Here is a 22,515-nt window from a genome sequence, read left to right as displayed (position 1 = left end):
TCTCGAGTGTGACCCTAACCTGCATCAATTTTTTTTTTGTTTTTGCTCATGCATGGCGTACAGCGTACTCATTAGTTAGAACTTAGAACACATATTTTATAACATGAAAATTAGTTGATGATTTTGTTTTTATATCCATTTATTCATATATGATCTAACTTAGTCCTAAGTTTGAGAAAATCAAGAATCGACTAAAAGTTTTCTTTCATTTTGTCATAAACTATATTTTTTGATAATGGAAGGATCTCAGACCTTACTTAAATTATTATGTCTTGTGTGATTTAAGCTCCGATCATAAACTTTCTTGAGGCTTCAGGAAAAACCAAGAAACAATACATTAAACAACTCCGAAACCATTCAATCTTTTTTTTAAAAAATCAGTAAAACAATTCTTTTATAAACTGTTTAGTTTCTTGAACAACAAGTTACTAAATCTAGGACGAGTGAAAGTGCCGTCAAGGAACATATCGGCCATAACCTTATACATGGCCTCGGTCAAGTGGACTCCGTCCCAATTGATGTATTGATTTGGGTCCTTGCACGCGGTAGCTGCAACCGTCCCACAAGTCTGGAACACCTGGAAGTTGTACGGCTCTCCCGTTCCACAGCACGCCTTGAACTTCTCTGTGATGCCGTACTTGCTAGGGTTTTGAATCACCGCACGGTACGCGTTCCAGTAATCTGCGTAGACTATTGTGGCACTCGGATACTTGATCCTGCAGTTATCAAATATGTTTAAAATATGGTCTACTAAATACCAACAAGTTATTGTTGGAACATCAAATTATTAGTTATTTTTAAACAACTGACCTAAGTTGTTTAAGTTTGGATTGAAGAGCTAGATTGTGGGTGTAACTCTGGTTATTGGCACTCTGCACACATCCAAGACTGTCCCGATCATCTTCTGCGGCTAGTGACATTGCTAATGTCAAGCATCCAGTTGCCGGATGTCCTTGTACCAACATATATTTCACACCTTTGTTCAACAATGTCTGCAGTTATGATTTGAAAATGTTATTAACGAAACATAATCCAACCAATTCAACCCAAACCGGTCGGTTAGGTCTATGAACACCATAATTTGTTCTGGCATGATCCGGTTAACTTTCTTAGCCAGACCTTATCATCATATGCCTATTTTGTTATGGACTCTTTAACAAAAACAAAAACATATTTTGTCAAGGTTGAAAACATTTTTGTAATGAAAAAAACATATATTTGGTTAGAGCCAAAAACACAAAAATAAAAAATTAAACATGTCAATCTTGATTTGGTTCTTAATAGTTTTTTTTTTTTTTTTGAATAACCGCGGGTCTCCCAAAGGCTTCCTAGGCCCAAGGACTAATCCCACGAGGCTGGCAATTCCCCTATGTAAACCTGCCAGTGGCCGTGCCTCGAACCCTGGTGGCGGAAGTCACAGCTGTGACCCCTTTACCACTAGACCACAAGTCCCGGTTTCTTAATAGTTAATACTATTTGTAGATCTAAAAATTGTAATATTTCATATATATTATGTTAATTATGCACATAATTTAGCAAAAATTTACCTCCAAAAACCTTGTAAAAGTTGAGATACTAAGTTCTCTAATGGTATCGCTTGACACAGTAGATCCAAGAGTGTACGCATAATCATTCACTCCGATTTCTCCAATCCAAAAGAGAGAATCTTTAAACAAAGAAACCTTCTGATTCGTTCCAAGTGTCTCTAAATACTTCTCAAACCAAGCAAGCTCTGTTTCTATAGACTGAGGAGTCATATCAAGCGATAGATTGTTCTTCACGAAAAACGCGTGTTTAATCACCGTTGCTCCAGAGACGGCGAAATTAACGCCGTGAGTATCCGTAGCTGTGCCGTTACCGTTAGTGGATTTGAGGCTGAGGTACGGTGGTAGAAACGGTAAATTCATTGACTCTGCCACGAAGTCGATGGTGAGACGACCGTCGGAGTAACGGTTTGTTGGTCGCCGGAAGAAAGTCATGCCGTACGGAGGACTTGACAAGTGTCCGAATCCGGCTGGTCCTTCGCCGGAGCGTGAGTTTCCGGTGTCTGTGAAAGAATCGCCGAAGGCGTAGATTTTGTTGAATGGATGGTGGATGTTTGGAATTGTCGCCGCGGTGGAGATGGTGGAGAAGAGGAGGATTGTGACGGAGACGGCGGTTGTGAGGAGGAGAGAGACGGAGGATGACATTTTGGAAGGAAGTGAGATTTAAAATTTGAGCTTTCATGAAAATGGTCGTGTGTTATATATGTAGTGGTGAGAATAAAATTGAGAAAGAAAAAAGTATATAATTTATTAACTTGTGTATTTTAATTTACCGAATTTTTGCAGATGAGATCCAAAGTTTAAAATAAAATTTAATTTAATGTTGTGAAGAATTATTTAAGCTTTAAATAGTTTATTTCGTACCACAAAATATGTTGTCGTTTTTGGTAAGTTTTATTGGCCCCGCTAAATCCAGAGTTAACCATTTAGAGCCTTGGAAGAAAATTGTGGTGATTGTATTTTTAACAACAACAAAAAAAAAAACATGTGTAAGCTTAAAACTCACAAATATTTGGGAATTGGATGATTGTATTTTTGTGGAGGATAATTTGTTTATGTGGTGTATACATGTATACAGTGGCAGAGCCAGAAATATATCTCATGGGGTCATATATTACAATAATATTATTTGTTAAACTAAAATAAAATTTAAAGTAATTTTAAGAATTTAACTTTCACAAATAGAAAAAGAGAAGAAGAAAAATAGTATTTAAGTAAAGAGGAAAAGATGAAAACCTATATAAAATAGGATCAAGCTATAAGTATTATAGCAATAAAAAATTAGTCAAAAATTAATTAGGGATGCAAATGAAGAATATGAACTAGGAACATAGGGATCATATTACATATTTAAGCTAAATAATTTAAATATTCTCACTAAATAAGCTTTGCAAATTATTTTTTTTTATAAAAATTATGGGGGTCAGTCGACCCCCTTGCCGTTCATTTAGCTCCGCCTCTGCATGTATACCTTCTACTATGATTGATTTTTAAGTTTCTTTTTGTTTATGTATGTTAAATTGTATTTTAAAACCATAATGTTTTAGTATTTTATTCAATTTAAAAAATGTACAAATGGTTGTCACTTAGAGGAATAAACTGGACTCGATGAATTAAATCACTGAAATAAAATAGCACAACCATTTGCACCGAAACTAAATGTAAACAAAAATAAAATTTTGTTTGCACTTGTAAAATCTGTAATTAATATTTAACAAGGTAATCAAAAAATTTATTTCTCTGAAATGTAAAGATAAGTTTTAACTTTTAACTAGTAATTTTTGTTTTGTTTGATATCACCCAACACATAATGAAGAATTTCCTTATTAATGCATGTTAAAAAGTGTCATCACTTTTACTTAGGTTTGGACCTAGCGTTCAGTTATATATATATGCAATAATACAATATGAATGATTATAGCTGTTACATGAATACAGTAATATGGGAAAACATATTGGATAAAATCATAAAATATAAACGAAGTAACTAGAAGATAAAGTAGGTGAGGCATGCATGGAGGAGGTTAATGTAGTTGGCTGTGGAGAGATTTTTAGTTAGCCATTAAATGTCTCAGCCATCTCTCGTGAGAGAATTCTTGCAACGTGCGGCAGCTAAGAAGTTCGGCAATTGAAAATGTACTCCATGGTCGGTTTAAAAATAGTCAAGTTTCCAATGTTTAACAAATTAGTTTCTTAATTAGAAAATGTTTCACTTGATGGAAAGATTTATTGTATGTCATTAGAACTTTAGAGTATACACTTGATGAAATAAGTGTGGGTTTGAATTGTTAAACAAATACTACTAAGTTACTTATAATCTCTCAATTGCAAATTTTTTAACATTTTTTTTTGAATTCAGTATCGTGCCATTTTGATCACATAAAATCGTTTATCTTATTTTGTTCGTTTTCTCTAAAGTAGCTAAGCCTTAAGAACTCGTAGCATCTAACTAATATTAACAACAAATTTATTTTCAAAACTGAATAATTAATTCATTGTCATTTTCACATATATGTGGTGTTTTATTTTGTGAAGTTACATACCTATAATTGTATCAAAGACAATTCCAATATCATCTATCTTTTTGTTGATGCTATATTAATCATATAAGAAACCATATGTTGGACCATTTTTTTTGCCTCTTTAGTCGGTTACATTGTGCTGTCATAATTTATTTTCTTAGCGACCATAAGGGTTCATAATCTACACGTGTTGGCGCAGTGTGTACATTACATGTGAACCCATTAATCTTGTTACAATTTTTTTAAAAAAGTTGAAGCTGTTAGCTGAATAATTATGATCGTAATAATAGCTACGTCAAAGGGAGAAAATCTAGAGAGGTTCCTTACTCCTTGTCTTTTTAAATCTTTTAAGTGTAATCAGTAATGGACACTTTGGCCAGTTTCTTAACTTGTAAGTATGGAGTTTCGAACCCATTCAGATTGGAAACAACATGGTGCATTTAAGACCACTGTCGGTGTTAGATCATGCAGTGTTTTACATTCTCGAGGGGGTCATCAAGTAGTAATTGCTTCTTCCTTTTCACAATATGAGTATTGCTTTTTCAATTATGTAAGTCGACATAATTTTTTCAAAATATGAAATGTTTTAAATTATAATAAATATCATATGTTTACACTAATTTGTTTTCAATACAAAATAATATGAAAACGACTTTTAACAAAAAACTAATATGAAAAAGACTTACAAGAAAATAATCAAGTGAAGTAGTGATATCAGCATATCATTCATTAATCATGATTCATGACCGACATAAATGGGTTAGCTTCTTCATGTTAGTTTACTTGGAAGTTGGCACATCTTTTTCTTATTTAACTCGGACTTGTTTATTTTTTTCCATTCAAAAACAAGGGTTCAAAATCGATTGTGAAACATGTTTTCTGAATCCAAATTTCATGTTATATATTAGTTTTATTTTATTTAATTCGATCGTAGAAGTTGAGCCTTGATTTAATTTTTATTTTTTTAAAAAAAATTATACATACATATGATTATAAGTTAGGATTTTGATTTTGGGTTATTCTTGATTTATTCCAAATTGATAGTCTACTAAATAAATAACAAAAGTGAACATTTTAACAATTAATGGTTTTTTTCACAACTTCATTTAAAACTTAATTTTGATATTCAGTAACAATATTTCATAAAATACAGTAAAACTGAAGAAAAAACATATAAATTTTATCAGTTACTTAGACCAAACGCAGTGGCGCATGTAGGCGTCGTGTATATGTAATTTAATATAGAAAAATAATGCAAAAAGTAGCTTTTCAACTATAGAAAAATAATGCAAAAAGTAGCTTTTCAACAACACCCACACAGGCCCGGCCCTTCACCCATTTTGGTGAATCATTTGTATTGGGCCTCAAATTTCCGAGGTCCATTTTGTGAAGAATTTTTTTTTTTTTTTTTTTGAGGCCCCAAAATTATGAAATAGGCTTCAAAATTAGTAAAAGAGGCCTCAAAAATTAACAAAAAAGGCTTCAAAATAGTAAAAGAGGCCTCAAAAATTAACAAAAAAGACTTCACAATTAGCAAAAAGGCCTCATAATTAGCAAAAAATCTTTAAAATTTAAGAAAAATTGTTAAATAAAAATTATAAATGCCCCATAATTAGCAAAAAATTTTTTTTTAGCAGTTTCTACTTTTTAGAAAAACCCTAATTTTTTTTTTCGTATTTGGCCCCGGATTTCACCGGACCGGCACTGCACCTACATGTAGAATTGCATTCGGGTGTGGACATTATAAAAAGGGAAAAAATTTTCTTGTCTCTATCTCTCTTTTTTTTCTCTCTCTAATTATAATACTAAAAAAATATTTACACCCATACTAACACATTCACTACGTGGGTGCTCTTATGAATTTTCACTTATATTAAGTTTCATTTGTATCTACAATTGATAGCTATTTTGTTTTATGATTATTTATTTAACTATTGCGAATTGCAATATACATTAACCATTGTGTTTGCGAAAATGTGGCGAGGCAGCAAAACTTAAAAAATTAAAATATACATTGAATAAATCTCATCATGGGCCTAGAGAAACATGACCCAATGATACCTCGGTCTTTAAAGTATGGTTTGGTCTTTTGGAAACTTTGCTTCTAGGCCTCAATTACGCTGTTAGTATTTGACGATCACTATTTGGCGTCTTTGTTTTAAGTTGAAAAGTCGACAATACAAATTAGTTGACGAAATTGAACGCCAACCATCCTAGAACGCAGTATAGTAATAATCATGTAATATCAGCACACCTGACATGACACAGAAGACCTAGGTTGAATATATTCTATAGTTTAAAAGAAAAAGGGAGCTAGAGCCTAGAATTATTATTATTATACAATAGCAAGAGAAATGTCCAAACTCAAAAATTTTGGCATGGTTAATACGAAAGCTTATGTATTCTTTTTTCTTTTTCACATAAATATATAAATCCACTTGGTTAAACCACAAAATATTTATATTTAGAATAATTTTGTCTCTAATTAGAGGCAATATAACATTAGCAAAAAAAATAAAAAAAAGATAAAAATACTGAAGAGGGTTAGGTGGAAAAGGCAAGAACTTTTGGCATGATCCACGTTTTTAGTCTTTTGCTCTCAATGACTTTTTTTTTAATATGAATTTACTAATTAAGTTTAGGTATTTCTGTTGGGAAAGCCGCGGGAAGGAAGAAAGGTGAGAATATGAAAAAAGGAGATTTGTGTTGTTTTCAACGACGACCTCTTCTCCTCTCTCTTCCTCCTCCTCTTCTTCTATATTACAATTTCATCTCTCCTTTTCCCAGATCATCATCATCATCCTCCTCATCATCAAGCTCTCTCTTTCTCTAGATTTTGGACATTTCCTCGTATCGTATTCGAAATCCTCTGTTCTAATTCCAACAATGGCAACGGTAAGAACAATTACCCATCTCTTATATCTAATTTTTGATTCATCTTGCATTTGTTGATATGATTTCAAAATTTCCCTCCTTTCATACAATTTTCCAAATCTCTTATCTTGAAAAAAAAGTCTCAAACTTTGGCCCAGAAGGAGCTAGAGAGGCTATTATTACCATTGTCAATGTTTGAGAATTCTGCATTTTTTTATGATGAACAATTCTGTTTATTTTTGGTGGTGTGTAGGGAAATAGAGCGAGACCATTGCCAAAATTTGGGGAATGGGATGCGACTAATCCTGCCTCGGCTGAAGGATTCACTGTCATTTTCAATAAAGCTCGTGATGACAAGAAGACCAAGAAAACCGCTGTCGCAGGACCTGAGAGTATTGTTTCACCTCCAAGAAATGAAGAACCTCCAAAGAACAACAACAACCATCACAACCGTAATTCCCAAACCCCACGATCAAAGGTACTTTCTTTTCCAGATAGAACTCGATCTTGATAAGAGTAGACTACTCACGGATCTTAGGTTTTTCTCTGCTTAACTTGCTTTTGTTCTTTGGTTGTGCAGAAGAAATGGCTTTGTTTTCGTTAACTCTGGTAGTGGCTCTGTTCTGAAAAAACCAACGATAAGCAAGCAGAATCGCGTAGCCGAGTAATCTCCAACAGATTATAGCGACCAAACCTGTGATCGTCTAAGATGTTGTTGCAAACTTGTCTTCTTCTTCTTCTTCTTGCTAGTTGAGTTTCTCTTTTCCTCTTTGTTTTGGCCACATTTGGGTATATGAATATACGTTATTCTTGCTGCTTCTTAGCTTCATAAGTATATAAAGATTGAGACATGTCTTTTGTCGACATGTTATAATGCATAATCGACATATTATACGATTACTTGCAGCCTGCGAAAGCTGCTTCAAAACCCGGGAAAACACCTTGAGACAAAACAAACATTCAAAAACTTCAAGTCTAATTGCGGTTTCAGCAGCTGAATCTGGAATCGAGTAACTCTGTTCTAGGGTTTAGCTCTTATCACATCCAATATGAACCAACCAGGGTGAAATTGAGGATTTAGGTTTCAGACAAGTAAACAAATGAAAAAAACAGGGCAGGCTCCATTTAACCTCAAGAGTCAAAGGGTAGTTACAGATTACAAAGTTCAGTGGTGCAAACTTGTCAAAAGCATTGAGGATAGGCTTGCCACATAGATATTGTTTCGAGAGTATAATTTAACTAAAAGTTTTGTAAAGAAATTACAAACCCATGATAGCTAGAGACAAAAGGTAACAATTATGTCAGCTCCTGAATGTTTGGTTGTCAATTCCAACCGTCACTTTCATTCCCATTTGCACTGACCTGAGGAGGTTCTACAATGGCCTGGGAGCTTTCTGTTGAATATGGCGGCTGGACGGAATGGTCGAATCTACAAGCTGGACCGAATTTGCAGATGCCATACCGACTGTAATATGTGCAGATGTTTTGATCCTGGATTTCAGTCAAGCAATCAGTCAAAACCCGGAGGGACTTCTATTTTAAACATTTCATATCGAGTCACTTCTATATTGATTCACTATGTAATTTAGGGCTATGCCAAGAGTCAAAGAGTTCAGCTAACATTCAAGAATCAATAAAAAGCCTGCAACTTTTACTAGCACACATGAACAGACAACAGAAGGTAAAAAACGAACTTACAGGTCTAAGGGGTAAACCCTTGTCATTGAGAGCATAAGGAGGCAGCTTCGGCAATCTATTCTTAGGATGATGGTATTTGCAATTGAATTTGAACTTACAGTCCCCAGTTTTCATATAATAACTGCAATCAGGTTGGTCTGGGCGTTCTGGAAATTCTTCAGCAGGCATTTGATGTCGGTATTGTGACAACATACTTGTTTCAGCTGATAAATTGTTCATAAGGTATGTGGTGGAAGGAGAAAACAGACCCCTTTCAGATGAATACACAGAAGCCTAGATAAATACGAAATACAAGATAAAGCCATCAATATCATAGATAATTCGAATAGAAATCGATATTATTAAGATCCAGAGCTGAAGTACATACTACCTGATAGCCATTCCATTCCGGAGTTTGAGATGGAACTCCATGAGTTTGTGACAACATGACTGGAATAAAAGGAGATGTACCATTCACATGCCTTGGTGAAGTCCAGGAAGTTGAACTTGCTTGGAATGCGGACTTTGGAGAAAATGTTCCAATGGATACACCATTATTACCATGAAATGATAGGGAGTCGGTTCCTCCGATGGTTGTAGGATCAGGATGATTAAATTTGCACTCAGCTCCAAATTTGCAGGAGCCATTGCGCATATAGTAAGGGCATTCTACTTCTCCCTACCGATGGTTAACAACATTATATAGTTTTGAAAAGAGTAGCAACAGAATGTCAAAAACTAGCGAATAAATATCAACTAAATGGCAATACCGGTCTGATAGGAAGGCCAAGGAAGTTAAGCTCGGGTGCTGAGGCCAGACAAGACTTTGGTAAGGTATGGTTGAATCTACAAGTTTCTCCATATTTGCAACCTCCAGTCCTAAAGTAATACTGTAAAACCTCATGCAAGAAAATGGAGCACATGAACTGGTAATCAGTAAGAGCATGAACTATAAAAAGCTTTGCCAATTCCCAATGCAGATCAATATCATAGAATGCAACTTCATAAAACAATCGACTAATACACGAAGAGGGTATGTAACAAGGTTAAAAAATGAAGTAAAATTAACCTTGCAATCAATCAGTCCCAATTTACCACCATCTTCTTCCTTTTCTCTCACTTTATTATCCCTAGCAATCTTCAAAACAATGAAACATTAGAAAACGAAAAAAACAAAGTTTAGTTTTTTTTTTTTTCATTTAAACTTATATGATTCTTCTACTAAAGCAACATATTAAAGCTTTGTCCTTTGGTCTAGCAATGAAGTACATACAAAGCAAAACTTCTCTAAACGCATGTGCCACTGATTTAAAAATGGTTTCTTTTATAAACAAATCTTCCCTAAGATCATCAATAAAAAACACAATTAAGAACCAATGTCCTTGTCAGAAGCAAACGTGCAAGAATGGGGAAAATAATCTCATCAGCCACCTAAACAACATTGAGAAAGTGTAAGAAGTAAAGTTTACTTGGATTTTTCTGGCAAGAGGATGATTGAATTTGCAACTGGATCCGAATTTGCAGCTCCCTGTTCTCATATAAAAAGAACAATCCTCTGCTCCTGGCCTCACTGGATACACAGTTTCTCTCATCTCACTCTCGTTCTCGCTCCAACCATCACCATAATCATCTCCATCTTCTTCTTCTTCTTCTTCCTGATTGCTGGTGACTACTACATTCGAATCTAAACCTCCATTACTCTCAGAGACACTCACAATCGTCTCACTTTTCTCTTTCGTAACTTCATCCAAACCCACATTCTTAAGCTTATCACTCAAGTCCTCCGCTGCGTTATTGAGATCAGAAAGAGATCGATCAGCAGATGAATCACCAGAATAAGATTGAGAAACAGGTTTTGGCTCAAACCCATCTGCAGTTTCCTCGGAATTGACCATTTTTCTTTGTCTTCTTACAAATCACATTACCAAAACCCTAATTTCAGGGAGGTAATTGAAGAAGATCAGAGGGTTGAAAGAAGAAGAAGAAGAAGAATAAAGTTGTTTCCTTTATGGATACTTTTATAACATTTGTCGTTTATAGCGTCACGAATGAGAATTCCCAAAGAAACCGTTGCTTTAATTTGTTGACAAGTTCCAATAGTTTACATGCACACAGTTTTAACTTAAGATTATGCGTTTCAGATATTTCCCTAAATTTGCAATCAAGTCCTTATCATATAAGATTTTCTTGATTACAGACCTTAACTTTCTAATTGTACAAGCAGCTCCTTTATTTATCAAAGATATAGTAAAGAATACAACAAAGGGAGAATCTGTTATGCAGCAACAATGGATTGATCTCTTCATGATTTAAGGACTAAGTCAGTCACCTTTTCTTGGTCTTTTTAACTGAATGACCGGTTTTTCGTTTGTGCCGGCTGAAGTCAGAGACGAATCTGAATGTTTGACCACAACCCGGTTCGGCGCAAACGTAAGGCCTAGCGCCTGTGTGAACTCTTATGTGCTCAGTTCTAGACCAAGCCCACTTAAACGTCATGTTACAGCCCTTCCATGGACATTTCAGAGGACGGTCGTCTGAGTGAACTCGCTGGTGTTGAACCAAATACTTGTGTGAGAAGAAGTTTTTACCACAGCCTTTAACAGGGCAGATGTTTCTTTTATGCAATGTCAACTGTTTTTCCGAACTAAAACTCATTGTGCAACCCTCCATGTCACATTGGTACGCCGCACATTCCTCTTCCTCATTCTCTTTTTCTTCTTCTTCTTCTTCTTCCTCCACATCTTCTTCAGTTGCAACTCTGGAGAAGGAAGCATTACGACTTCCTTTCTTACCAATTTTCTTTGCTTTTGTTTCTGAAGACACTCTTGAGGGCTTTGGGATTTTCACCCTAAGCCGTGTGCTAGGTCCTTCCATGTATGAATCGAATTCTTTATTCGTCTCTCTCGGACTCTGAACTATCTCGGTTTTTACTTTTCGTTTAGCTGTAGACCTTGTTTGTCTTTTCCTTGTACTGCAAAAGTCCTCTTCCTCCAGAGAATCCTCTTCTGACTCATACTCACCACCTATTCGACTAGCTTGAATATTTCCCCTTTGCTGATAAACATCATTTTCCTCTGAATCATATGAAACCGGATTCCTAAACACATTAGTCTGTTTGCTCCTTGGAAGACCCTTAGGGTGCTTGTAGAGTTTATTATCATCATGACCATATAAAGAGCCCTCCAAAGCATTATCGTCGATTGAATGTCCATATAGCTGAAAGCTATTCTCCGTTGAGCTCTCTGAAATTGCACGTTCCCTTACAGCATATTCTTCTCCAAGTGAACGATCTGAAACCTCATCATTGGACTCAAATTCTTTAACACCCCTGTGTCGACGAATTCCCTTGAGCTGCTGATCAGACATTTGATTTGACGAATCACCAGAAACTGTATTCCCTGTCTCAAAATAAGACTCTTCCTCATTCCCGGAAGCCCTCCATTGCTGCTTATAAGAATGATCTTCTGATGTGTCATCAGAAACTCCATCTTCCCTCTTAAAAGAAGTAAGCTTCTTGCGTGGCACAGTCTTTGCCCTGACCTTTCTCTTCCTACAGTACTTTCTTCCAAACATTGTTGTTGCATCTCTAGAAACATTATTAGGAAAAAATCTCTTTCCAGCGGCATCCTCATCCATAGCAGCTCGGAGATGACAACTTCTTTCAGATTCTTCCCCCTCTAAGTCCTGCTCCAGCAAAAAGGGATGCACCTGAAGAAAGAAAAGAAAAAGCAGTCTGAATATTGAACCAAACCAAGCAGAAACAGAAGTGTACTAATGTCTGAATGAGTATGGATTCAGGTTAGACAATTGTACCTGATGCGACATCCAAACCTTACCACACCATTTTCCAACAACATATTTCCTCTGTCTGGAAGATCTTCTACCAAAGATTTCGGGTTTCAAGGGTGAGCTTTTTGCTGGAGAGCTGCGACCGAATGCATTGTATATGACGGAGTTGTAAGGCATTTGTTTACTGTACAGAGGAGAGCGACTGAGAATAGCACTGTAAGAAAGGTTAATACCCAATTTTACAGTCCAATCACTGTTCCCAGCCTTAGCTTCAACATTATCCAACGCTGCCTGAATCGTTTCCTCATCCTCTCGGGTCACATTCCTGAATTCAGTATCATTCCAATCGTGATTGATAACGAGCTCTTCGGAAACTATCTTTGCTTCAGCCTCTATCCTGGGGTACTCTGAAAATTTTGTGCGCCTTAGAGGTGAAAACACTTAAAATATGTCACAAGACTAATAAAAATGAATCTTGTAGTTTGCTGTTACCTGGATGGGACAGTAACATTAAATGAATTCCCCCAATAGGAAGGAGTTTCTGTTCCACTTCTGCAGCATGCTCAAGACAAAACACGTGCAACCGAGAAGAATCGTTATCAGATCTTGGAACAAAGGGTAGAGATGTATTGCTGCCTTTCCTTAACCTACTATGTTCAGTGGTGCAAGAAAGCGTCGAACAAGTAGAAGTAGCATTTGAGCCCTGAACAACCCCTGTCTCTTTCCTACATACAAGTCTTTGTCTGTTAGAATCAGAAGATTGACCATCTCTAGCCTCCTCTTTGCCATCTGTGTCAAAAGATGATGCTTCATATGCACAAGAACCACTTTGGTCATACTTTCTATCTTCCGAGACAAAAGCATCTAAGACTTTGTGACCTTCTTCCTCAGAATCAGAAGAATCTCCATACGCTGAAGCTAACAAACTAAGAGCACCATCTTTTTTATGAGCTGTTGTTAGAGACACTGTTGAAGTTTTTTGGTCACCTGTATTCATTGAGTGATCCGTAGTTTGAGAAGGAACATTGTAGAAGAAATCCATATCATGCTTTTCCGTGCTTTCTGCATGGTGAAACAAAGTTGGTAAATGTTAAATAATAGCCATTAACAGGAAAAGTGGCTTGTAACTAACGCAGATGAAGTGATCTTGCAGCCTGACCAAGATTTGCAGACCCGGAAACAACTGTCCAATCATTGAAGAAGCTACAATCTGCAGACATGAGATATCTAGCTGCTGCTTCTTTAGGTTGAACAATAGCTACACAATCAAAGCTTAAGACTCCACATGTAACACAAGAGAAAAGCCTTTGATCCGAAAGCGCAACAGCTCTATCATTTTTCCTCCTTTCAGCATCAGACAGAGTTTCTTGAGTTTCCTTCTCACTGCTTGCCAGATGATTTCTGTTCCTTTCACATAAAGATGTAAACTTTTCTTTTACTGAAACTGTATTCTTTAAACCGTTGTTGAGACCGACCATAACACTATGAGAACTTAAGTCCTCAGACTTTAATTGGATTGGGTTTTCCTGGTTAGTTATCAAATTGGATCCAATTCGTAGGTCAGAACAAACTGATATATCTGAAGAACTCTGTGGGAGAAGGGCCACAGGGGATCCTTTTCCGAGAGAAGAAAGCAATTCATTGTTGTGGATAATGTTTTGCACAAACAGCTTTTTGGTCAATCTTTCTCCTTCGCTTCTTTTCTTATCTTTCAATCTAGAACTCCGTGGTTTGGTGTTGATGCTTGTTGGCACTCTGCAATGAGTGAAACACACCTTATATGAATCTTTCAAGCAGTTTAAAAGTTGGAGAGTGATGATGAAAAAGAAACAAGTACCTAGAACCTAGAGCCAATGCATAGTCATATAGTAACTGGAGATGAGAAACCATTGGAGGGTAATTTATAGCAGCTCGGCGGATAGCAGCATCTTTAGCCACTCTCAACCATTCGGGAGTTGCAATGTTAGATGCTTCTCCACAATTGAATCCTAAAACCCCCAAAGATTTTTTTATTATTTTCCGGATAATATAAGTTAGTTTCAACATGTGAAGCCTTGAATGATTGACTCTTGAAAGAGACTTAATGTCATTCGCTCACCGTGACTAAACCCTGAATGATATGCTCTTGGAAAAGTGACGACAAACTCTCCAGGATTTTGTACTAACCTGATAACAAGCAAATAACTTGAGTGGAAACCAAGAGATAGTGCCTCTGGATGTTTCTAATCAACTGAAACGAGTAGAATAGAATTAAGCAGAAAGAGATAACAGAGCACACACAAGAAAAACATTACCTGCAACAAGGTATTCCAGCTTTAACAAAAACTTCAGGTGACATCACAGTTGTCTTCTCACCAAGAGTAGAAATGGTCACTGAGAAGACAGCAATAGATTCATAAATATCTACTTCTTGGTCAACTTTTGGAAAAAAGCAACACACAATGATAGAGACACAAACATGCCAACAATGTACTGAAATTAACCAAGTTTCAGAATCCTTCAAAAGTCGACTCAAGTTTGAAACAAAAACCAACCATCGTCTTTACACAAGTGACAATGTAAGCAATAAGTATTTGGAGGAAAAGTAAACTCACCAAGAGGATTAAGCTCTCCACCATAACCATGAACCCTAACCACCTCCTCAAAAGCCACAGCAGCATCCTTTGGCACACCGTACCAAGTCTTACCAGCACCCATATGCAAGTAATTGAGACTATGAAGGTCATGATCCTCCACATGCCAAGCAAACCAACTAAACATCATAGCAATATACACCATTGGTGATGTAACTCCAGGAATCTCCTCCTTCATGAACTTAAGCAATGATCCTTCGGCTCTAGACATTGCCCTCATGTTCCAAGCTGTCTCACCAACTGTTCCTCCATCGCCACCATACTCTCTCCTCCTCGCAGCTGCCAGACTCAGAGGGATAAAAGCCGAACCTGGCATGTCATTGGCATACTCAACAGAGAAGGGTTTATCCACTGTTGCTCTCCAGTAAAGTGTTTCGATTTCTAGGGCAGAGAGTTGACTCTTTTTGCCACATTTCTTCAGATAATTCTTCTCAAAGGTCTTAGCTTTGGCCTCGAACTCACCAAAACTGTAATGCTCTCCGCTCTGCCACACAGGTCTCTGCACGGGACGCTGCTTCCTAGGGCAAAAACCGATCTGCTGTTGCCGCGTGGCGAATGTGGGACCACCGTCATAATCGAACGAACTCTCTCCGCCGTCACGAACCCTCGCCGCCGCTCTTGCCGCCAGAGAACGGTTGAGGTTAGAAATTGAGGTTTTTTTAGAAGGAGGAGGCAGTGGAGGCAGAATTTTACAGATTCCATATCTAGAAGCTTCTTCTTCGATCTTAAAAATGTAGGCGATCGGATCTTGAAACTCTGCTAAAGTAGGTCTGAACTCTGGAGCAACCGGTAACGATTTAAGCCATGGAAATACGTCTTGACTCTGCTCTGAAACCGCCATCGAAAGCACAAAAAGTTATAACCTTTCACTCAAAATTAGTTCACTTTCAGCCTTTCAGGCTTTTAGCTTCTGGGTACACATTAAAACGCTATTACAGAGAAAACAGAACAAAAAAAATGGACGAAAAGGAAGCAGAGTTAATAAAAGAGATTCGATGAGTCGGTCTCTCTTCTCCAAAAGGGCTTTTAGTTTTGGTTAAAGGGTCATCTATGTACTTTAGGGACCTCGAACAAAACGAAGGGCTTGATCTTTCGATTCTTTTTGCGACTCTGTTTTTAATTTGGATTAAAGAAACAGAGGAAACAATTGTATTTTTTGAGAGAGGGGTTGGGTTTTGGGCAGAGCAAGTCTTTCTGAGATTGTGATTTCTCTCATTTCTCTGTTTTGTTTTATTGCTTTTTTAAATTTAATCTCTTTGCACCAAACAGGTGAAACAGCAATGAGTAGACCCTTTTTTTTTACTATTTACGATTCTGCCATTTTGTGAGTTATACACACATTTCTTGTTGTCTTGTTTTCCCGTTTTGCGCAAAAGTTACTCTTTTTCTGGTTTAACATTTTTGTTTAGCAAAAAAACACCTAGTACTGATTTTAACTACGGTATAATTTTATTTTGGTAATTCCTATATTTTTGGTTATTTTTCTTATATTTTGTATTATTCGGTTTTAACTATAAGTTGACATAGGTAATGTCATTCATTAGCAATTTGGTAGGTTGAGTCTTTATCAAGGTCAAATGAAGTCCACGGCGATGCACATAATCAACCAACAAGGATAAGCCACGTAGACAACCATATATGTCAAATTTATTTAAGTAACAGTAACCCAATACTTTTCCTACACCAGGATTTGCTACAGATTCATTCAATTGCAAAGTAGACAATAGTACAACAAAGAGATAATCTGTCTGAAAGTGAAAATGCTGCAACAAACAATGGCTCTTCCAAATGTTAAGACTTTTGACTGAATAATAATCCCAAAAAGACAAAGGACCAGAGAGACATACACACTTAGAAAACCCCTAAAATCCCTACAATCCAATCTTCTTCTAATAGATCAATGGAGTAATCTCTTCATGAAAGATTCCAATGTTAGAGCCTAAATTACCTTTTCTTGGTCTTCTTTACCGAATGACCGGTCTTCCTTTTATGCCGGCTAAAATCTGAGACAAACCGGAATGTCTGACCACAACCTGGTTCAGCGCAAACATAAGGCCTAGCGCCTGTGTGAACCCTTATGTGCTCAGTTCTTGACCAAGCCCACTTGAACGTCATCTTACAGCCCTTCCATGGGCATTTCAGAGGACGGTCGTCTGAGTGAACTCGCTGGTGTTGAACCAAATACTTGTGTGAGAAGAAGTTTTTACCACAGCCTTTAACAGGGCAGATGTTTCTTTTATGCAATGTCAACTGTTTTTCCGAACTGAAACTCATTGTGCAACCCTCCATGTCACATTGGTACGCTGCACATTCCTCTTCCTCATTCTCTGCTTCTTCATCTTCCTCCATATCTTCTTCAGTTGCAACTCTGGAGAAGGAAGCATTACCACTTCTCTTCTTACCAATCTTCTTTGGCTTTGTTTCTGAAGCCGCTCTCAACGGCTTCAGGTTTCTCACCCTAAGCCGTGTGCTAGGTCCCTCCATGTATGAATCCAATTCTTCATTCTTCTTTCCAGATGCAAATTCTTGCAAAGTGCGACCTTTTGTGTCTCTCGGACTCCGAACTGTCTCGATTTTAACTTTTCGTTTGGCTGTGGACCTGGTTTGCCTTTTCCCTGTACTGCAAAAGTCTTGTTCCTCCAAAGAATTCTCTTCTGAATCATATTCACCACCCATTCGATTAGCTTGCCTATTACTTCGGGATACTCTTCCCCTTTGATGATAAATGCCATTTTCTTCTGAATCATATGAAACTGGATTCCTAAAAACTGCAATCCGTTCGCTCCTTGGAATTCCCCTAGGGTGCCTGTCGATATCATCATCATCATCATCATCATCATACATTGACTGCTGAAAGCCATTCTCCATTGAGCTCTCTGAAGCTGCACATCCCCTTACAGTATATTCTTCCCCAAGTGAACGGTCTGAAACCTCATTATCCGACTCAAATTCTTTAACACCCCTGTGTCGACGAATTCCCTTGAGCTGCTGATCAGACATTTGATTTGACGAATCACCAGAAACTGTATTCCCTGTCTCAAAATAAGACTCTTCCTCATTCCCGGAAGCCCTCCATTGCTGCTTATAAGAATGATCTTCTGATGTGTCATCAGAAACTCCATCTTCCCTCTTAAAAGAAGTCAGCTTCTTGCGTGGCACAGCCTTTGCCCTGACCTTTCTCTTCCTACAATACTTTCTTCCAAACATTGTAGTTGCATCTCTAGAGACATTACAAGGAAGCAATCCCGTTCTAGTGACATCCTCAACCAGAGCACCACGCAGATGACAATTCCTTTCAGATTCTTCCCCCTCTAAGTCCTGCTCCAGCAAAAAGGGATGCACCTGAAGAAAGAAAAGAAAAAGGAGTCTTAATATTGAACCAAATCAAGCAGAAATAGAAGTGTACTAATGTCTGAATTAGTATGGTTTCAGGTTAGACAATAGTACCTGATGCGACATCCAAACCTTACCACACCATTTTCCAACAACATATTTCCTCTGTCTGGAAGATCTTTTACCAGAGACTTCCGGTTTCAAGGGTGAGCTTGTTGCTGGAGAGCTGCGACCGAATGCATTGTATATGACAGAGTTGTACGGCATCTGCTTACTGTACAGAGGAGAGCGACTGAGAATAGCGCTGTAAGAAAGGTTAATACCCAATTTTACAGTCCAATCACTGTTCCCACCCTTAGGTTCCACATTATCCAACGCTGCCTGAATCGTTTCCTCATCCTCTCGGGTCACATTCCTGAATTCAGTATCATTCCATTCGTGATTTATGACAAGCTCTTCGGCAACTATCTTTGCTTCAGCCTCTATCCTGGGGTACTCTGCAAATATTGTGACTCTAAATGATGAAAAAGACTAAAAAATTTGCCTTATAAATACAGAAAAAAACAAACCAAGTCACAAGACTAATAAAAATGATTCGTGTAGTTTTGCTGTTACCTGGATGGCATAGTAGCATTATGTGAATCCCCCCAAAAGGACGAAGTTGCTGTTCCACTTCCGCAGCATGCTCAAGACAAAACACGTGCAACCGACATGAATCGTCATCAGATCTTGGAATAAATGGTAAAGCTATTTCCAGAAGTGATGAATTTCCGCCTTTGCTTAACCTATTCTGTTCGCTGGTAAGTCTCTGGCTGTTAAAATCTGAAGTTCGACCATCTCTAGCCTCCTCATTGCCATCTGCATCTTCTTGATCATACTTTTTCGTTTCCCCTTCGGAAGTAGGGACATCTAAGCCTTTTTGACCTTCTTCCTCGGAATCAGAAGAGTCTCCATATGCCGAAGCTAACAGCCCAAGAGCACCATTATCTTTATGCGCCATTGTCAGGGAAGTTGTTGAAGTTCTTTGATCGCCAGTCTTCATTGAATGATCCATAGTTTGAACAGGATCATTGTAGAAGTAATTTACATCATGCTTTTCGGTACTTTCTGCATGATGAAACAAAGTTAGTAAATGCTAAAATAACAGCCATTAACAGAAAGTGCGACATGTAACCTACGCGGATGAAGTGATCTAGCAGCCTGACCAAGATTTGCAGATCCGGAAGCAGCTGTCCAATCATTGAAGAAGCTACAATCTGCAGACATGAGATATCTAGCTGCTGCTTCTTTAGGTTGAACAATAGCTACACAATCAAAGCTTAAGACTCCACATGTAACACAAGAGAAAAGCCTTTGATCAGAAAGTGCAACAGCTCCATCATTTTTCCTCCTTTCGGCATCAGATAGAGTTTCTTGAGTGTCCTTCTCCCTGCTTGCTAGGTGATTTCTGCTCCTTTCACATAAGGATGTAAATTTTTCTTTCACTGAAACTGTATCCTTTAAACCGTTACTGAGACCAACCATAACACTATCAGAACTTAAGTCCTCAGACTTTAATAGGATTGGGTTTTCCTGGTTGGTTATCAAATGGGATCCGATTCGCAGGTCAGAACAAACTGATATATCTGAGGAACTCTGTGGGAGAAGGGCCACTGGGGATCCTTTTCCGAGAGAAGAAAGCAATTCGTTGTTGTGGATAATGTTTTGCACAAATAGCTTTTTGGTCAATCTTTCTCCTTCGCTTCTTAACTTATCTTTTAATCTAGAACTCCGTGGTTTCGCATTGATGCTTGTTGGCACTCTGCAATGAGTGAAACAAACCCTATATGAGCCCTTCAAGCAGCTTAAAAAGTTTGAATGTGTCTATAAAAAAGAAAGTGTACCTAGAACCTAGAGCCAATGCAAAGTCATAAAGTAGCTGGAGATGAGAAACCATTGGAGGGTAATTTATTGCAGCTCGCCGGATAGCAGCATCTTTAGCCATTCTCAACCATTCGGGAGTTGCAATGTTAGATGCTTCTCCAAAATTGAATCCTGTATAACCCCCAAGATTGTTTTTTTGGATAATATAAGCCTTGAATGGTTAACTTGAAGACACTAAATAAAGGTTGCTTACTCACCATGACTAAATCCCGAATGATAAGCTCCCGGAAAGGTGACGACAAAATCTCCAGGATTTTGCACTAATCTGATACAAACAAACCACTTGCGTGAAAAACCAGGAGAAAAAAAAAGTGGGTCTCTGGATTTTCCAATCAATGAAAAGAGACCAAAGAAGAGAAATGCAAACAACAAGATGATGAGATAAACAGAGCACGAACATTAAAAACCATTACCTGCAACATGGTATTCCGGCTTTAACAAATACTTCAGGAGACATCACAGTTGTCTTCTCACCAAGAGTAGAAAATGTCACTGATAAGACAACAACATAAGAGGCATAACCATTTAGTTTTCTTGCATACAGCTACATAAGCAGCTTCTTCCCCAGACAACTTTTGGAGGACAAAAAAAAAAGCAGTTAAAAGCAACAAAAAGGACAGAGACACACCAAAGCCAACAATCAGAACAAGGAATTGAAACATTGAGTAACTATGAGTCACTCACACATAACACTAATTAACCTTTCACAAGATACTCACCAAGAGGATTGAGCTCTCCACCATAACCATGAACCCTAACCACCTCCTCAAAAGCCACAGCAGCATCCTTTGGCACGCCATACCAAGTCTTACCAGCACCCATATGCAAGTAATTGAGACTATGAAGGTCATGGTCCTCCACATGCCAAGCAAACCAACTAAACATCATAGCAATATACACCATTGGTGATGTAACTCCAGGGATCTCCTCTTTCATGAACTTAAGCAATGATCCTTCGGCTCTAGACATTGCCCTCATGTTCCAAGCAGTCTCACCAACTGTTCCTCCCTCACCACCAGACTCTCTCCTCCTCGCAGCAGCCAAACTCAGAGGGATAAATGCAGAGCCAGGCATATCATTGGCATACTCAACAGAGAAGGGTTTATCCACTGTTGCTCTCCAGTAAAGGGTTTCGATTTCTAGGGCAGAGAGTTGACTCTTTTTACCACATTTCTTGAGATAGTTCTTCTCAAAGTTCTTAGCTTTAAACTCGAACTCACCAAAAGAGTACTCCTCTCCACTCTGCCACACAGGTCTCTGCACCGGACGCTGCTTCCTAGGGCAAAACCCGATCTGCTGTTGCCGCGTGGCGAATGTGGGACCACCGTCATAATCACACGCGCCAAAGCCGCCGTCACGAACCCTCGCCGCCGCTCTTGCCGCCAGAGAACGGTTGAGGTTAGAAATCGAGGTTTTCTTAGAAGGAGGAGGCAGTGGAGGCAGAATTTTACAGATTCCATATCTAGAAGCTTCTTCTTCAATCTTCAAAATGTAAGCGATCGGATCTTGAAACTCTGCTAAAGTAGGTCTGAACTCTGGAGCAACCGGTAACGATTTAAGCCATGGAAACACGTCTTGACTCTGCTCTGAAACCGCCATATCTCTCTCTCACACACAGGGAAGAACAAAAAAAAAAAAAGCCTTTCTCTCAAAATTTGTTCACTTTAACTTCTGGGTATCAAATTAATACGCCATTACAGAGCATAAACAGAACAAAGTTTGAAGAGGAAAAAAAAAAACAAATTTTTAAGAGAATCGACGAGTCTCCACCATTTCTCCGGCCAATAGAGTTTATTTTCTTAAAGGGGTCATTCACTTTTCCTCGAAAAAAACGACGAGGCTTTGATCTCGTTTCTTAGGTCTCTCTCTGTTTTTTATTGGATTAAAGAAACAGAGGAAAAAAATACATGGGTCTCGTTGGGATGGGTTTGGGCAGAGCAAGAGATTGTGATATCTCTCAGTATTAAAACAAGTAAAGAACACTTACTAGTGAGAGAGAGAGAAAGTTTTTGTTTTTAAAAGGGTAGTGATTTGTTACTATTTACGATTCTGCCATTTCACACACACATTTGTTGTTGTCCTCTCTGTAAATCCGTTTGCACATTCAAAAACTCCTCTTTAAAACCAAACAAAATTCCCAATTTTAAGAGTAAAATTGATTATGGACTAAAAAAGTTTTTAAATAGATTTTTCTCATTAAACATTTTTTTAGTCTTTAGT

General features: G+C 37.8%; 4 protein-coding genes across 6 annotated transcripts; 1 reads left to right on the top strand and 3 right to left on the bottom strand.

The window, feature by feature from the left end:
• Positions 1–277: 277 nt before the first annotated feature.
• LOC9313679 (GDSL esterase/lipase At3g48460) lies at positions 278–2,261 on the bottom strand. Its single transcript, XM_002875859.2, has 3 exons — positions 1,548–2,261; positions 811–992; positions 278–716 (listed from the first exon to the last, which is right to left on the bottom strand). The coding sequence occupies exons 1-3, from the start codon at positions 2,187–2,189 to the stop codon at positions 395–397; spliced, it is 1,146 nt and encodes a 381-aa protein (XP_002875905.1). The 5' UTR covers positions 2,190–2,261; the 3' UTR covers positions 278–394.
• A 4,361-nt stretch (positions 2,262–6,622) lies between these two features.
• Positions 6,623–7,759, top strand: LOC9311973. The gene is made up of 3 exons (XM_021024723.1): positions 6,623–6,961; positions 7,194–7,418; positions 7,521–7,759. The coding sequence occupies exons 1-3, from the start codon at positions 6,953–6,955 to the stop codon at positions 7,542–7,544; spliced, it is 258 nt and encodes an 85-aa protein (XP_020880382.1). The 5' UTR covers positions 6,623–6,952; the 3' UTR covers positions 7,545–7,759.
• A 282-nt stretch (positions 7,760–8,041) lies between these two features.
• LOC9311972 (zinc finger CCCH domain-containing protein 43) lies at positions 8,042–10,853 on the bottom strand. 2 transcript variants are annotated; one of them, XM_002875858.2, is made up of 6 exons: positions 10,087–10,853; positions 9,687–9,755; positions 9,388–9,507; positions 9,009–9,296; positions 8,639–8,911; positions 8,042–8,431 (listed from the first exon to the last, which is right to left on the bottom strand). In XM_002875858.2, the coding sequence occupies exons 1-6, from the start codon at positions 10,510–10,512 to the stop codon at positions 8,264–8,266; spliced, it is 1,344 nt and encodes a 447-aa protein (XP_002875904.1). In that variant the 5' UTR covers positions 10,513–10,853; the 3' UTR covers positions 8,042–8,263. The 2 variants fall into 2 exon arrangements, with proteins under 2 accessions (XP_002875904.1, XP_020880366.1); XM_021024707.1 differs by having other exon boundaries at positions 9,006–9,296; positions 10,087–10,601.
• LOC9311971 (lysine-specific demethylase REF6) lies at positions 10,753–22,391 on the bottom strand. 2 transcript variants are annotated; one of them, XM_021024690.1, is made up of 9 exons: positions 21,851–22,391; positions 15,001–15,836; positions 14,701–14,779; positions 14,505–14,572; positions 14,244–14,394; positions 13,566–14,161; positions 12,899–13,468; positions 12,431–12,813; positions 10,753–12,325 (listed from the first exon to the last, which is right to left on the bottom strand). In XM_021024690.1, exons 1-9 carry the CDS (start codon positions 21,892–21,894, stop codon positions 10,943–10,945), a joined length of 4,110 nt encoding a protein of 1,369 aa, XP_020880349.1. In that variant the 5' UTR covers positions 21,895–22,391; the 3' UTR covers positions 10,753–10,942. The 2 variants fall into 2 exon arrangements, with proteins under 2 accessions (XP_020880349.1, XP_002875902.1); XM_002875856.2 differs by lacking the exons at positions 10,753–12,325; positions 12,431–12,813; positions 12,899–13,468; ... (3 more) ...; positions 14,701–14,779; positions 15,001–15,836 and adding exons at positions 16,665–18,381; positions 18,487–18,869; positions 18,988–19,479; ... (2 more) ...; positions 20,493–20,560; positions 20,709–20,787 and having other exon boundaries at positions 21,015–22,374.
• Between the last annotated feature and the right edge of the window lie 124 nt (positions 22,392–22,515).

Source organism: Arabidopsis lyrata, assembly GCF_000004255.2.
Source record: "Arabidopsis lyrata subsp. lyrata unplaced genomic scaffold ARALYscaffold_5, whole genome shotgun sequence".
Lineage (NCBI taxonomy): Eukaryota > Viridiplantae > Streptophyta > Magnoliopsida > Brassicales > Brassicaceae > Arabidopsis > Arabidopsis lyrata.
The sequence above is the reverse complement of the archived record's forward strand: the minus strand, read 5'-3'. Positions and strand labels throughout refer to the sequence as shown.